At 46.1% G+C, this 17,805-nt stretch overlaps 1 protein-coding gene across 1 annotated transcript in view; it reads right to left on the bottom strand.

The window, feature by feature from the left end:
- HDAC2 (histone deacetylase 2) overlaps positions 1 to 17,805 on the bottom strand; it is a 148,728-nt gene that overhangs the window by 71,623 nt on the left and 59,300 nt on the right. The window contains exon 6 of the mRNA XM_029595238.1: positions 14,451 to 14,592. Within this exon, the coding sequence (XP_029451098.1) occupies positions 14,451 to 14,592 (142 nt within the window). The remainder of the gene's footprint in view (positions 1 to 14,450; positions 14,593 to 17,805) is intronic.

Raw genomic sequence — 17,805 nt, 5'->3', positions numbered from 1 at the left:
GTTAAGAGGCGTAGTGACAGACCACGTGTTGGTCTGAAGGAAGCCCCAGCTAGAAAGTCTAATACTAGATTGAGATTCCATAGAGGCACCGGCCACTTTATGGGTGGTCAGAGTTGTTTAACCCCTTTTAGGAACCGGGACAAATCCAGATGGGTTGATAGCCGGATACCATCCACTTCGGCTCTGAAGCAGGACAGTGCAACTACTTGGACCTTGAGGGAGTTGAGTGACAACCCCTTCTTCATACCGTCCTGTAGGAACTCCAGAATCTTGGCTGTACGCGGAAGTATTCCACAGTCCTCACACCAGGCTTCGAATATTCTCCAGATCCGTATGTATGACAGGGATGTGGAGAACTTGCGCGCTCGGAGCAGGATGTCAATCACAGCCTTTGAATAACCACGCTTCTTCAGGCAAGTCCTCTCAAGGGCCAGACCGTAAGAGAGAATCAAGATGGATCTTCGTGGAAACATATAGAAACATAGAAACATAGAAATGACGGCAGAAGAAGACCAAATGGCCCATCCAGTCTGCCCAGCAAGCTTCACACACTTTTTTCTCTCATACTTATCTGTTTCTCTTAGCTCTTGGTTCTATTTCCTTTCCACCCCCACCATTAATGTAGAAAGCAGTGATGGAGCTGCATCCAAGTGAATATCTAGCTGATAAGTTAGGGGTAGTAGGGGTAGTAACCGCCGCAATAAGCAAGCTACACCCATGCTTATTTGTTCTACTCAGACTATGTTATACAGCCCTTATTGGTTGTTTATCTTCTCCCCTGCCGTTGAAGCAGAGAGCCATGCTGGATATGCATCGAAAGTGAAGTATCAGGCACATTTGGTTTGGGGTAGTAACCGCCGTAACAAGCCAGCTACTCCCCGCTTTGTGAGTGTGAACCCTTTTTTCTTCTCCCCTGCCGTTGAAGCAGGGAGCTATGCTGGATATGCGTGAAGTATCAGTTTTTTCTTCTCCCCTGCCGTTGAAGCAGAGAACTATGCTGTATATGCATAGAAATAGAAGTAACAGGCTTATTTGGTTTGGGGGTAGTAACCGCCGTAACAAGCCAGCTACTCCCCGCTTTGTGAGTGCAGATCCTTTATTCCACATTTCCTCTTGTTGTTGAAGCTAGAACGATGTTGGAGTCACAGTAAGCATGTGTATGTTTATTGAATAAGGGTATTGTCTCCAGGCAGTAGCCATCATTCTGGCGAGTCACCCACTCTTCATTGGCGGCCTCTTGACTTTATGGATCCACAGTGTTTATCCCACGCCCCTTTGAAGTCCTTCACAGTTCTGGTCTTCACCACATCCTCCGGAAGGGCATTCCAGGCATCCACCACCCTCTCCTTGAAGAAATACTTCCTAACATTGGTTCTGAATCTTCCTCCCTGGAGCTTCAAATCGTGACCCCTGGTTCTGCTGATTTTTTTCCTACGGAAAAGGTTTGTCGTTGTCTTTGGATCATTAAAACCTTTCAAGTATCTGAAAGTCTGTATCATATCGCCTCTGCTCCTCCTTTCCTCCAGGGTGTACATATTTAGATTCTTCAATCTCTCCTCGTACGTCATCCGATGAAGATCCTCCACCTTCCTGGTCGCCCTTCTCTGTACTGCTTCCATCTTGTCTTTGTCTTTTTGTAGATACGGTCTCCAGAACTGAGCACAGTACTCCAGGTGAGGCCTCACCAAGGACCTGTACAAGGGAATAATCACTTCCCTTTTCTTACTCGATATTCCTCTCTCTATGCAGCCCAGCATTCTTCTGGCTTTTGCTATAGCCTTGTCGCATTGTTTCGCAGACTTCATATCATTAGACACTATCACCCCAAGGTCCCTCTCCTGCTCCGTGCACATCAGCCTTTCCCCCCCATCGAATACAGTTCATTCGGGTTTCCACTCCCCATATGCATGACTGCACTTCTTGGCATTGAATCTCAGCTGCCATATCTTCGACCACTCTTCCAGTTTCCTTAGATCCCGTCTCATTCTCTCCACTCCTTCCGGCGTGTCCACTCTGTTGCAGATCTTAGTGTCATCCGCGAAAAGACAAACCTTGCCTTCTATCCCGTCCGCAATGTCGCTCACAAAGATATTGAACAGGACCGGTCCCAACACCGATCCTTGCGGTACACCACTTAAAACCGCTCTCTCTTCAGAGAAGGTTCCATTTACCATCACACATTGTCTTCTGTCCGTCAACCAATTTGCAATCCAGGTCACCACCTCGGCACTCACTCCCAAGCTTCTCGTTTTATTCACCAGTCTCCTGTGCGGAACCGTGTCAAAAGCTTTGCTGAAATCCAAGTATATGATATCGAGCGCTCTTCCTCGATCCAATTCCTTGGTTACCCAGTCAAAAAAGTCAATCAGATTTGTCTGACAGGATCTTCCCCTGGTGAATCCATGTTGCCTCTGGTCCATCAATTCTCCGGACTGTAGATAGTTCACTATTCTCTCTTTCAGCAGTGACTCCATTACTTTTCCCACCACCGAAGTGAGGCTGACCGGTCTGTAGTTGCCAGCCTCCTCCCTGTTCCCACTCTTGTGAAGCGGGACCACCACCGCTCTTCTCCAATCACTCGGCACCACTCCCGTTTCTAGGGATCTATTGAACAGGTCACACAGCGGAGCTGCCAGAACATCTCTGAGCTCCCTCAATATCCTTGGATGAATCCCATCAGGCCCCATGGCTTTGTCCACTTTCAGGTTCTTTAGCTCTTCCCACACATTTTCTACTGTAAAAGGATTTTCATCTATTCCACTTCCCACCAGTTTTTTGTTGTGTAGAGATGGTCCTTCTCCAGGGTCTTCTTTAGTGAACACAGAGCTGAAGTATTCGTTTAATATTTCTGCCATTTCTTCGTCTCCCTCTACACATTGATCATTACCACCTTTCAATTTCACTATATCACTTTGGATCTTTCTCTTTTCGCTGATGTATCTGAAAAATGTTTTGTCTCCATTTTTTATCTCCTTGGCAATCCTCTCTTCCGCTTGACTTTTTGCCAACTTGATTAATTTCTTTGTCTCCCTCAGTTGAATCAGATATTCTTCTTTGTGTTCCTCCCTTTGGGATCTTTTATATATCTTGAATGCTGTTCTTTTAGCTTTAATTTTGTCAGCCACCTCCTTTGAGAACCAGATAGGTTTCAATTTTCTTTTGCTTTTCTTTACATTTCTAACGTATAGAGCAGTTGCCTTGGTGATTGCTCCTTTTAGATTGGTCCACTGCTGATCCACATCTCTCTCGTTCTCCCATCCTTTAAGTTCTTCCTCCAGGTACTTCCCCATTTCCTCAAAGTCTGTGTTTTTGAACTGTAAAACTCGGGTCTTTGTGGTTCTTTTCCCTATTCTTTTAGTGATATTAAACCATACCGTTTGATGATCACTGCTGCTGAGGTGGGCACCCACCTGGACATCTGAGACATTATCTGCATTAGTGAGCACTAAGTCGAGTATAGCTCCTTCTCTGGTGGGTTCCAACACCATTTGTTTGAACAAAGATACTTGCATGGCATCCACTATCGCTCTACTATTTTTAGTTTCTGCAGATGGGATTTTCCAGTCTACATCTGGCATATTAAAGTCACCCACGATCACCACTTCTCCCTTCTTACCTATCTTATGGATGTCTTCAACCAGGTCTCTGTCCAGCTCTTCCTTTTGGTTTGGAGGCCTGTAAACCACTCCAATATAAATGGATGCTCCGTCATCTTTTTTTAGGTTGAGCCATAGAGCTTCTTCCTTACCCCAACTTCCTTGTAGCTCAGATGCTTGGATGTTGTTTCTGACATAAAGAGCCACACCTCCCCCTTTTCTATCCTCTCTGTCCTTCCTTAACAAGTTATAGCCTGGTATTGTTGTATCCCAATCATGAGATTCTGTGAACCATGTCTCTGTGATAGCAACAATGTCCAATTGTGCCTCAGCCATTAGGGCCTGCAGATCTGGGATTTTATTTCCCAAACTATGAGCATTTGTGGTCATAGCCTTCCAGGTACTCTCTTTAAGGTTATTGCTATTCCTGGACTCCTTATAAGATATTAGTTGAGATTTGCTATTCACTTCACTCTCTCTTTTTTTAGTTGTGCCACTGTTGACAGAGTTATTCATCTGAATTAGATTTTTCTTTTGGTTATGGATCATGAAATACTGCATGCATTGTGTTTTTTCTCTCATTTCTGGTAACACTTCAATGTTTTTCTGAAGAACTTCTTCAGTTTTTAATATAGAGATGGCTTGTTGTTCTTTTTGCATTTGGTACATTGTGTGTCTCCTCATCACAGGTCTAATTCTACCTGAGCCCACTGTATTCCTGGATTTTAAAGAACTTAATGACCTGTTTGAGTGGGGGGGTGTACCTGTTGGCTGCCCATCTGTCAAAAATGGGTGACTGTGGGGCCTACCTGAGTGGAGAATCGGGCCCTGCCGGAGAAGGTCCCTGTGTGGAGGTAGGCACAGAGGGTTCCCCGCAAGGAGTCTTTGAATGTCTACGTACCATGGTCGTCTTTGCCAATCCGGGGCCACTAGTAGAACTAATCCCCTGTGGTGTTCTATCTTGCAGATGACCTTGCCCCAGTAGTGGCCATGGGGGGAATGCGTACAGTAAGTCTTCCTCTGGCCAAGTCTGGGTGAGAGCATCGATTCCTTGGGAGTGTGGCTCTCATCTGCGGCTGAAGAACCTGGGGACTTGGGCACTGAGACAGGTGGCCAGTAGATCCATGAATGGGAGGCCCCAGCGATTTACTATCAGTTGGAAGGCTGTGGTCGTCAGCGTCCATTCTCCCGGGTCCGGGCTCTCTCTGCTGAGGAAGTCTGCTGAGACGTTGTCTTTTCCTGCGATGTGGGAGGCCGCAATCCCTTGTAGGTTTGTCTCCGCCCATGCCATGAGAGGGTCTATTCTCCAGAGACACCTGCTGGCTCCTGGTTCCTCCCTGGCGGTTGATGTAAGCAACCGTTGTGTTGTCCAACATTACTCGAATTGCTTTGCCTCGGAGTCTGTGGCTGAATCGCAGGCACGCTAGTCTGAATGCTCGAGCTTCCAGGCGGTTTATGTTCCATTCCTCCTCTTCTTGTTCCATTGTCCCTGCACTGTCAGTTCCTGACAGTGGGCTCCCCACCCTCGCATCCGTGGTGAGCAAGGTCCAGTTCGGTGGGGATAGGCTTACCCCTCTGCTTAGGTGGTCTTCCTGTAGCCACCACTGGAGTTGAGAACGAACATCTGCTGGTAGTTGGAGGCGAATTGCGTAGTCCTGGGACAGTGGGTTCCATCATGACAGTAAGGAGCGCTGGAGCAGTCGCTCCAAGGACTTGAAGATAGTCCCATACCTTGGGGCTATCTTCATTGGTCATTTATCATCATATTTGTTCCATCTGCTTCCTCCTCCTCATGGGAGTGAGGAAGACTTTGTTCTGTTTGGTGTCGAAACGGACCCCCAGGTACTCTAGAGATTGAGAGGGCTGCAGACTGCTCTTGCCCGAGTTCACGACCCAACCCAGTTCCTGCAGTAGGCTCTTGACTCTGCTGGTCACCTGCCGGCTCTCTTCCGAAGACTTTGCCCTGATCAGCCAGTCGTCCAGGTAAGGGTGGTCAAAGATCCCTTCCTTCCTCAGTGTTGCCGCCATGACCACCATGATTTTGGTGAAAGTTCTGGGAGCGGTTGCTAGGCCGAAGGGTAGCGCTCGGAACTGGTAATGGTGACCCAGTATCGCAAAGCGCAGGAACCGCTGGTGATCCTAATGGACTGGGATATGAAGGTAGGCTTTGGAGAGGTCCAGGCATGTTAAGAACTCTCCCGGTAGAACTGACATTATTATGGAGCGAAGAGTTTCCATGCGGAAATGTAGTACCCGCAGATGATTGTTGATGTTCTTGAGATCCAGGATGGCTGGAATGATCCTTCCCTTCTTGGGAACGATAAAATAGATGGAATAGTGCCCCGTATTTTGTTGGGGGCATGGGAAACAGAGTTATTGCCTTCAGGCTGAGTAGTCTTGTTATTGTTTTACACTGCCAGTCTCTTGAAGGAGTGGCAGGGTGACATTTGTCTCGAGGAATGCTGCGGAACTCCAGAGAGTAACCTTCTCGAATGATGTTTAGTACCCATTTGTCCGATGTTATCTCGACCCATCTTTGGTAGAAGAGGGTAAGTCGACCCCCTATCTCCTCTTCCTGTGGATGGGTCGGCCCATTCTCATTGTGGAGCACGGCTGGAGGCTGCCCCCGGGCCTGCTCCCCTCTTGGTCGGTCTGTTCCGAAAGGTCTGGGACCTTCCTGAGGGACGAGGTGCCTGGAACTGCGAGTTCCTGTAGGGTCTAAAGTGCTGCGAGCCTTTGCCCTTGGTTCTTCTGGGGGAGGGATGCTGAGATCTTTTACTCCTATCTTCCGGTAGCAGAGGCACTGGGGATTCGCTCCATTTGCTGGCTAACTTCTCCAATTTGCTTCCGAACAAGAAAGATCCTTTAAAGGGCATTCTTATGAGATTCACTTTAGATGTCGCGTCCGCAGACCAATTCCGTAGCCATAGTTGTCTTCTGGCTACCACTACAGAGGCAATGCTCCTGGCTGAGGTGCGTACCAGGTCTGAGCTTGCATCTGTCAGGAAGGTTGCTGCAGGTTCCACTGTCTCACCGGTATATGTTCCGGAGTGATTTGCGCCTCTCTCTCTCGGAGCAAGCAGGAACGTGCCACCAGTGCTCAGCAGGAAGCAATCTGTAGTGTTATTGCTGTTGTGTCGAAGGCCTGCTTAAGGATGGATTCTAATCGTCTGTCCTGAGTGTCCTCATTGGGAATCATTGTTCACTTTGAGATGGCACAGACCATAGCGTACTCTTTCGGGAAACGCAGGTGTTCCTTGGTCGCTGGCTCTAGAGGGTATAGGGCTTCCAAGGCCCGACCCTCTTTGAAGCTGGCCTCCGGGGTATCCCACTCCAGGTCAATCAGTTCCTGGATGGCTTCCATCATTGGAAAGTAGCATGAGGCCTTATGAAGGGACACCAAGATGGGGTTTTTCTTTGGTTCCGCCATAGGGTCTGTGCCAGGAATACCCAGCGTCTTTAGAGTCTGGGAAACAAGGGCTGGTAATTTGTCCTTGTGGAAGAAGCGAAGCATGGCTCGGTATGGTTCCATCCCTGGAGGGATTTCTCCTTCTTCCAGGGAGTCGCTCTCATCATCAGAGGTGTCTGGGTCCCTGTCAGGGAAGTTCTTGTTTAGGCGAGGCACGTCTCGAAGCATCCAAGCAGGGCCGGGAGGATCTTGTGCTTCCGGCAGTGGTTGAGCCTGGGGCGCAGCCAGGGCTGATTGCGCCTGAACGAAGGCTTGCAGGCCTTGGAAAAATTCCAACCATGAGAAGGTCCCTGGGTCCATGTTAATCCCAGGGGAGGAGTCTGAGTAGGAACCCTAGAGGTGCCCTCCTGTGGAGAAGCCATCTCAGAAATGCACAGATCCGGGGAGCTATGGTCGATAATAGTTCTGTACCCATCCCCTGACAGTAAGGGACCAGGCTTTGGTTCCCCCTGGGCTTCTTCACAATGTTGACACAGGCAGGACTCCAATTCAGGCTGCGTAAAGAGAGTGCCTTCTGGCCTTCTTGGGCGCCGGTGACATTGTGTTTGCACACGTGCAGTTGTAAACGTGGCTGTGCGTGTAGTTATGCGCACGGGTGCGCTCAGTTGTGCGCGCCGCTGTGCACGCAGCTATGCGAACTTCTATATTGAACGCGCGCAAGTTAGGCACATCGGTCACCTGGCCTGCCCTGCGTGTGCCGCCGGTCGAGAATGGAAGATGACGTTGACGACCCCCGCGCGTAAGATGTTGCGCCCCTCGAGGGTCTCCACGTGTGTGGACCCTCGCACCAGATCGGGGCCTAGCCCATCCAAGGCTGCTCAACCCAATCTGTGTTCCCTTTTAACCTCGCCGGAAGAATTTGGTACAGTAATCCGAACTCTGGAGACCAGAGACCTGAATTTAAAGAATTTTCTTACCTGGTCTCGGCGCTTACTGATCGTGTGCCGGACGGTCTCCAGCTGCGGGGGAGGGGGGGGGAAGAGGGAATTACCTTCACCACCGTGCTCGTTTCTGCACCCGCTGCCTTTCAGCCACACTGGGGGCTAAGTTTACACCAGGAACCAGCTACTGAACCAAGGCACACCTCTGAGGGATATCTGAGATCACCTCAGGAATTCTCAACTGGGGGAGGGACCCTTAGGTATCACCGGAGAGCAGGGCTCAGTCTTCTTTAAGGTAAATTTTGTTTCTTCTTGCTGTAATTCTTAACACTATTCTAGTGTGTGAGATAGTGGGCGCATCTGAGAGGAGACGGAGAGATACTGAAGAGTTGAGGTTACTGCAGGGGTATATCTAGAGTGACGTCAGTTTTGAAGTCTGACTCCGTCTCCCATCTGCTAACAGAAGGGCACGTAATCCACTGGTCCTGAGTCCATCTGGCTACACGCTAGGAAACTTCTGTGTTAGGGGGAAATGTAGTAGTAGTGGGAAACTGGCTGCCTCACTGGCCCATTTACGTGAAGGAAGCAGGTTTTATGCGCACATGTGTGGATATATATCAAATAGGGTACACATGTAGGCACTTTCAGCCTATTTGATGCCATGTGTGCATATGCAAGCCTAAGCTATAATGACTGCAGATATTGTATTACATTCACGTGCATGATATTAAATAAGCTGAAAGCGTCTACATGTGCACCCTATTTGAAATGTACATGCACATGTGTGCGCAAATCCTGCATCCATCATGTAAATGGGGGTATGGTAAGGATGGGATGGGGTGAAAGGAAAGACAAGGTGAAATTGGCAAATGTTTTATAGTTTTTCTGATTTGTCTTTGGAGTGCATAAGAGACACTGCACTCTGAAGGTTTCTGTATTTGGTAACTGATTAATAACAAATTTTACACTAAAAATGACACATGCTGAAACAATTACCAGTTTGTTCCCAGTTCGGCCAGGCAAGGGATGGGACTTCCAAACTCCCCTAGTTATTCTGTCTTCGTTTTCCCCTACTAGCCCCAACCCGTAATAGCCCACTGACTAGCCTAGATTTTTTCTTTTAGGACTTACACGCCATCCATAGCAGCAGTAAAGTTAAGAGACTCCGGCGCGTGCCTGTATGCGTTAAGTATATATGTGCACATCTACTGGCCTCCCTCCCCCAAATGCCTAAGCCCCACCCCTTTTTCGATACTTTTCACATGTGCGCATAAGTAGGAGATACGCCCATACTCTGGTGGATTTGAAATACCACTGTGCGTACTGGCCCGACTTGTACACATATCTCCTGGTTTAGACGCTCAAATGTGTCACACACTGCGATACTGCATCCCGCGACGCAAAAAATTACTGCAGGTTACGATTTTTACCTATGTGATGTGGAATCTCAAAAAGCTAACTTGCCCCCTTTTTATTGCAGCTCCTAACGTGCCATATTCTCGAAACAAATAGCAATTTGATGAATCTAGGCCTTAGTGTGATATACCTGCATAATTCTGTTTTTTAGGAGAATTTTTACATTTGTTATTGCTTCCTATTTTCTTGTGTATGTTTACTTTGTGAATTTTGGGGGGTTGGTTGGGTAGTGATCTATAGTGGGTAGGGGGATAATATTGGAAATTCTTGAAACAATTGTTTTACATTTTCACTGGATATTGTAAGATGATATATCTACATATGGCCTGTTCTTTTGCTAATTATTGTGTACTATTAATGGTTCAATAAAAATGTAATTGAAAACAAAAAAAGATCTGCTCTTTAGTAGTCCTTGCTATATTCAAGTTTTACATGTCTGACTCCTGCATGGAGCTCCGATGAAGACTTGATCTTCAGCTGTCTCTGCTGTACTTATGCTTTACATATATCAGTATTACCCAGCAGCACCTCAAAGCGGCAGCCAGTATCGACACTTATGCCAGCTCTGAATGGCTTCCCATGTGCCTGATTTGTGTAGAATTGAACAGGCAGATCACCTTTGTGATCTCAGAGTGCATGGTGGAATCAAATGACTGACTGCCCAGAACCATCTGCAAGTTTCTGCACATTAACTGCAAAGATCTAAACACAAACACTACAAGCTTATTTAATGCTTCCTTAAAGTGTAGGTAATAGCTAACAATTTTAAGGTTTTGAAAAATTTGTTGTGTGTGTAAACAAATATCTCATACATGTATACAAATATATGTTTATAGATAGAAAGAGGTATCGAACACATTCACCTACGCTTTCCATCTTGTTCACACTGTGTCAGTTCACTAGAAGCACAGACTATCTGGCTGCCTCCAAACATGAAATCCTGTTTTAAGTGGATTTTATTTTACTCTTAGCTAGAAATATTCTTTTTGAGTTTCAGTATGTTTGGGAAAACAGCATCACCTTGTGGCAAGTCAGCAAATCAATGAGGAGTTCAAACGTCAGCTCCCACTGCTATGGGAGGGATCGGGGTCCCAGTTGTATCGGCACAGATCATTCAGACAGGAGCCCTACAGGAATGGCAGGCTGACATCACTCTGGGTCTGCCTGGGGACCCCCAAACCAGCAAGCATAAGTAATATCCAAATCATACCATGGGAAGAACAAGTTACTAGGATAAGAAATCAAGAGTCTGCACAAGCACGTTTCCCAATCTGCGCTATGTGAGGGATCAAATGACTCCAAATGGAAATCCTCCTCCACTTCCTTTGCTTACGTTATTTTCTGCTATCATAAAATTAAGATTCCATCCTAACATTCAGAATATTCTTCTATCACCTTCTTACCAGTGGACAACGAGCTTCAAGTTTACAAACACTTTCAGCTTTCATCTCGGTATGCCGCTAAATTTTTAATCGGTCTGCAACCGTGTTTTTATTTTTTTATGCACTTGAAATCATCTCTAAAGTCATTTCAAACAGTCATCCCAACACAGACAGCATTTCAGAAAATATCCTGCATTGGGGAAACTCTTTTCTTACAGCGTTTCTGCAAAAGAACAATGCTGCCATTATTTTACTCAGTCAGACGGCTTGACAGTGAAGGAGAATGGTACACATTGACCTGACTCACATCTACAGGCATAAGAGGTTTTGAGTTTCAGCCAATGAGAGTGCAGATAACACAGGAAGGAAGTGGTCCATTCATTGCAGCAGGAAGGGGCAGGAGGCACTGGCATTGGCCCTGTGGGACCAAAAGAAAGAAGCTGGCTTAAGGAGGGCGTAGTAAATCAGTGAACACGCGGCCCACAGGAGAATGAGCAGGAGCAGTGTTGGTCAGGCCCCCAACAAGCTGGAGAGAGGAGAAGCAATAGCATCTGGCTGCCACATCAATAGGAAAGAGATAAGTTGGCCCATGGAAGAGGCTGCTGCTGCTGCCGCCAAGTGAGCAAGCACTTGTGTGTAATTAGGAGAGCGAGCAGGCATTTGTACTTGAGCATGTGTGACAGAATGCATGTGTGTGTGTGTTGGAGAGAATGTGTAGTTGAAAGGGAGCAGAGAAGAGTTTATGCGCTCACCCCCAGCCCACTAATCCATGACAATCAAAAGGTTCCCAGGTATAGAGGACAGAACTTTTTAATTCTTATTAGTTTTAATTATTTGATGTGTCCACTATTTGGAAATATTTTATTGGCATGAAAAATTGTGAGTTTTTAATTATTGGATTATTCATCAGCTTTTTGAATGAAGAACTTACCTGATAATTTCGTTTTCCTTAGTGTAGACAGATGGACTCAGGACCAGTGGGTTATGTGCTCTTCTGCTAGCAGATGGGAGACAGAGTCAGATTTCAAAGCGGACGTCACTCTAGATATACCCCTGCAGTAACCTCGCTCTTCAGTATCTCTCCGTCTCCTAGCAGATGCGGACACTATCCCCATACACTAGAATAGTGTTAAGAATTACAGCAAAGAAGAAAAAGTGGCCGGTGCCCCTATGGAATCTCAATCTGGTATTAGACTTCCTAGCAGGGGCTTCCTTTAGATCAACGCACGGTCTGTCACTACGCCTCTTAACATTGAAGACTGTATTCCTGGTGGCAATATGTTCAGCTCGTCGGAGCTGTGTATCTGTCTGCTCCGGCCCTTCGCGTGTGTTTTAAGCCTCCTCGGAGAGCCAATGACGTGTTTACGTTAACGTCATCGGCAGAGGAGGGGGGTAACACTGCAAGATCTTCCTGGCGCCGGAGCTGAGTCAAGGCAAATGAAATCAACTATAATCCGGGCCTCGGAGGAGACACTTCTGGGCTTCTCTTCTCTAGAAATGAAGCACATGAAAAAAAAATTTCCCAGAGACAGGAAGCTCTAGAGCAAGAACCTCACAACAGGAGACTCAAAGGGGAGCACACAAGAGGAACATAAGAATATATTTCTTCACAGAAAGGATGGATAACATATGGAACAACCTCTCATCTCCCTTAAAGGAATTCAAGAAAGCACGGAAGGATTCTTAGAACTAGGAAGAAGTGAAGATAAAGTCAAATCAAGTGGCGCTCTCAGTCCTGCAACAGGGAGCACAAAATGGAAGGAATAAATGAGATCCATGATCCTGGTCTGCTGTCAGATTACACAGGGTCCGTTTCCGCTGGGAGCCACAAGCCCTTAAGAGGTTGAACTCATTCAAGAAAGCTCCATTCTATCACAGCCACTGGAGCAGAGGTGGGCGGTGATCCTGAGGAAGGGCATAGATTTGACACTGCCCGTCTCTGCACACCCTAGTGATTCTTTCCCACTCCCTCTCCAAGATCTTATCCAGAGCTTTGTGCCTTCAGATTCCCCATGCCCATGCCATGTTCTGTCCACTCCCATTACTTCTGTCAATGAACCTCTCTTTCTCCACCTCGCACGCTGATGTTAGATCCCTGCCATAGCCCAAGACGAGGATGGGTGCAGTGCAGGAATGGGGCCTGATCGGAAGTTCACACCTCAGTTCACCAGGCTAAGGATGCAGAAGACGAATGTGGGGGTTTGACCCAGACTGCTTACATCAAATCCTTCCACAGAATCTGAAGTTTGGGGGATAATGCTGCAAAATGATATCAGAGGCTGAAAACTCTAAACTGCAGAGAATGTCAAGCAGATTCAGGCTTAGAACAAGAAGGGTACTTGATATGGGGAAAGGGGGAATGACAGAACAGAGCTTGGAAATTAGTTTTATTATATTAATTCTGCTGGTTCATTCCCTAGTAGGTCCTGAGTCAAGTGGAGTGTTATGAGTTTATTTTGTAATTATGAATTTGTTTTTTTAATTTTTCTATACTGATCTGTATTTTACCTACCACATTGTACTGTGTTGCATTTTATTAATTGTATGAAATGTATTTCAATTGCAGTAAACCGCTCTGGGCAACACATAAGGAATGTAAAAGCAGATATTAAGTGCAAAAAGAAATAAGTAGAACACTGGCAAAAGTACTAAGGAAGCTCTAGCGCGTCACTGCAGCCGTCCCTCTGAGGTACGGTGCTGAGAGCTCTCTCCAGGTGTCACCTCCGCTGTCCCTCTGAGGTACGGGACAGAGCTCTCCAGGTGTCACCTCCGCTGTCCCTCTGAGGTACGGGACAGAGCTCTCCAGCATGTCACTGCCGCCGTCCCTCTGGGGTAGGGGACAGAGCTCTCCAGCGCGTCACTGCCGCCGTCCCTCTGAGGTACCGGACAAAGAGCTCTCCAGCGCGTCACTGCCGCCGTCCCTCTGAGGTACGGGACAGAGAGCTCTCCAGCACGTCACTGCAGCTGTCCTGAGGTATGGCGCGGAGAGCTCTCTCCAGGTGTCACTGCCGCTGTCCCTCTGAGGTACAGTGCTGAGAGCTCTCTCCAGGTGTCACTGCCGTTGTCCCTCTGAGGTATGGCGCCAAGAGCTCTCTCCAGGTGTCACTGCCAATCATGTAGGTGGTCGCAGCCTGTGGCAGGCAGTTGGGATGTATCCTCAGCAGTGTGGACAAGATAATTGGGTAGACTGAGTCTATTGGTCTTTTTCCACCATCATCTTATCTTATCTTATCTACTATGTATGTCACTGTGACAGGGCCTATAAAAAGGACAGTGTCCTCCCTTTAACCCCTGTGCAGAATGCAGGAATGGAGAGAGAAAGAATACACATGCACAGATAGATAGAGCGGGAAGAGATGAGAGGGGGATAGAGCGGGATGAAATGAGAGGGGGATGCAGTGGACACAGGAAGGGACAAGAACAGGAAACAAAGGTGGAAAAAAGGAAAGTGATAAGGAAAACAAGCAAAATACAAAGAAAAAAAAAATTTCCTCAGCTCTAAAATCTTTTAACTGGTACCCACGATTTCTAAATATTTTTCACCCCATACGTTTAATATAAAATCTAACAGATGAAGGAAATGCATAATTGAAGCTAAAAATGAGTAATGTGCCCGAGGTACTGCAGTACGCTTTCTCAGACACAGTATTAATGCTCTGCAGCAAGGAGCAACTGAAATCACTGCAAGGAAAGAGCAAAGCCTTACCCGCAGGTCCCCTGTGCCAGGGAAATACTCCCCGTACTTGTGGAACGACACAGTCATAACGCGGTCGGTGGTATAAAAAGCTTCTTCAACGCCGTCCCCATGGTGGATATCGATGTCGATGTACAACACTCGCTGGTGGTACCTGAAAGAGGAAACACATCTATAACATCTCGCACCATTTACAGTCTTCCTGGCTCCACCGTGACTCGCCCACAGCTCAGATTTCCATAAACCAACTCTTTTTGTTCACCATTCATTCCGGTTTACAGGCTTAGGTGGCCTCAAACCTTTCCGCTCCCAAGGAGGGCTTTTCAGGACCTTGTCATGGGACTGCAAACATTTCCAAAGGAAAACTCCTAGAAGCACTTCCTTTTGAAAATCCAGTCAGTGAAGGACAGGGGGATCCTAAACACACAGCTTGTTTACATTGTATTTATTTATAGAATTTTGAAATTTCCTCTCTTAATTGTAAATTCCCTGACAAGAAAAATAATCTCCTGGCTCTACATAAATTCCTAAGACAGCAATAAAAAAAAAAAACCAAATAAAAAAATAACTCAGCCATTTAGGCACTGAAATACACTGTACAGGAGGAAGATATCTGAAAGCAGAGAAATAAAACCTCATTAGGCTGACAGAAACAGAACACACACATGGCCCTAACCAGCGGCTAAATGGTACTCTCCCCACCAGACAGAAAACTTAGTTCTTACCCGCTAATTTTCGCTCCTTGAGTACCACAGATCAGTCCAGACGCATGGGTCTCCCACCTACCAGCAGATGGAGACTGAGAAGAAAAGCTTTACGGTACTACTGGTACATAAGACACAATGTGCCACCCGCACACACTCATTATGAACTGTACCCAAGCAGAAAGCTATGAAAATCTCAACTGCCACCTGCACTCCTCCCAACCAAGCAGGGGAAACCGCAGGACAACAGATCAGAGAGGAATTTGAACACCGTAAACAAGGTGACCTCTGACCTATTTACACACAGAACAAAGCAGGCTGGTCCGGGGCAGGGCTCTGGACTGATCCGTGCTACTCAAGAAACAAAAACTAGCAGGAAAGAACCAATTTTCCTTTCCTTATCGTCTCCCAGATCAGTCTAGACACACGAGGATGTACCCATAGACCAGTGATGGCCAACCTTTTGCGCTCAGTGTGTCAAAATTCATTAAAAAAAACAGAGCATAACTCGGGTGGTGTGTCACTTCTAGAAAAATCCATAATTTTGTGATATTTGTAGCTCTAATATTAATAACAAAAAGTTATAATTTTAATATATGTTCTGTATTTATTAATAAAGCAAAAACAAATAAATCTTTACCTTACCTACTTAGTGACTTTTTTGTTGCTGAATTTCATTGGCTAAATCTTCAATTAAAACACATTCTCTCCCCCTTCCCCCCCCCCCCCCCCCAAACTCTTACTCCTCTGGATTTTCTCATACACACACGCGCGCACACACACACCCACCCCCTAGGCAGGCTCCCATTCATTTTCACACCACTCCCGCTCCATCCTCCAGGCAGGCACCAATTCATTCTCACGTAGGCACCCATGCATTCACACACATACACCCCCAGGCAGACTCCCATTCATATACATGCACACACTAAAGGCAGACCCCCTCTCTTTCATTTGCCAGCAACCTCAGAACCTCTCTCATTCCTCTGCTGCCACTGTCACTGCTGCCATAAGAACATAAGAAAATGCCATACTGGGTCAGACCAAGGGTCCATCAAGCCCAGCATCCTGTTTCCAACAGTGGCCAATCCAGGCCATAAGAACCTGGCAAGTACCCAAAAACTAAGTCTATTCCATGTTACCATTGCTAATGGCAGTGGCTATTCTCTAAGTGAACTTAATAGCAGGTAATGGACTTCTCCTCCAAGAACTTATCCAATCCTTTTTTAAACACAGCTATACTAACTGCACTAACCACATTCTCTGGCAACAAATTCCAGAGTTTAATTGTGTGTTGAGTAAAAAAAAACTTTCTCCGATTAGTTTTAAATGTGCCCCATGCTAACTTCATGGAGTGCCCCCTAGTCTTTCTACTATCCGAAAGAGTAAATAACCGATTCACATCTACCCGTTCTAGACCTCTCATGATTTTAAACACCTCTATCATATCCCCCCTCAGTCGTCTCTTCTCCAAGCTGAAAAGTCCTAACCTCTTTAGTCTTTCCTCATAGGGGAGTTGTTCCATTCCCCTTATCATTTTGGTAGCCCTTCTCTGTACCTTCTCCATCGCAATTATATCTTTTTTGAGATGCGGAGACCAGAATTGTACACAGTATTCAAGGTGCGGTCTTTACCATGGAGCAATACAGAGGCATTATGACATTTTCCGTTTTATTCATCATTCCTTTTCTAATAATTCCCAACATTCTGTTTGCTTTTTTGACTGCCGCAGCACACTGCACCGACGATTTCAATGTGTTATCCACTATGACACCTAGATCTCTTTCTTGGGTTGTAGCACCTAATATGGAACCCAACATTGTGTAATTATAGCATGGGTTATTTCTCCCTATATGCATCACCTTGCACTTATCCACATTAAATTTCATCTGCCATTTGGATGCCCAATTTTCCAGTCTCACAAGGTCTTCCTGCAATTTATCACAATCCGTTTGTGATTTAACTACTCTGAACAATTTTGTGTCATCTGCAAATTTGATTATCTCACTCGTCGTATTTCTTTCCAGATCATTTATAAATATATTGAACAGTAAAGGTCCCAATACAGATCCCTGAGGCACTCCACTGTCCACTCCCTTCCACTGAGAAAATTGCCCATTTAATCCTACTCTCTGTTTCCTGTCTTTTAGCCAGTTTGCAATCCACGAAAGGACATCGCCACCTATCCCATGACTTTTTACTTTTCCTAGAAGCCTCTTATGAGGAACTTTGTCAAACGCCTTCTGAAAATCCAAGTATACTATATCTACCGGTTCACCTTTATCCACATGTTTATTAACTCCTTCAAAAAAGTGAAGCAGATTTGTGAGGCAAGACTTGCCCTGGGTAAAGCCATGCTGACTTTGTTCCATTAAACCATATCTTTCTATATGTTCTGTGATTCTGATGTTTAGAACACTTTCCACTATTTTTCCTGGCACTGAAGTCAGGCTAACCGGTCTGTAGTTTCCCGGATCGCCCCTGGAGCCCTTTTTAAATATTGGGGTTACATTTGCTATCCTCCAGTCTTCAGGTACAATGGATGATTTTAATGATAGGTTACAAATTTTTACTAATAGGTCTGAAATTTCATTTTTTAGTTCCTTCAGAACTCTGGGGTGTATACCATCCGGTCCAGGTGATTTACTACTCTTCAGATTGTC

This window comes from Rhinatrema bivittatum, chromosome 3, assembly GCF_901001135.1.
Source record: "Rhinatrema bivittatum chromosome 3, aRhiBiv1.1, whole genome shotgun sequence".
NCBI lineage: Eukaryota > Metazoa > Chordata > Amphibia > Gymnophiona > Rhinatrematidae > Rhinatrema > Rhinatrema bivittatum.
This window is presented reverse-complemented; position numbering and strand designations above follow the sequence as displayed.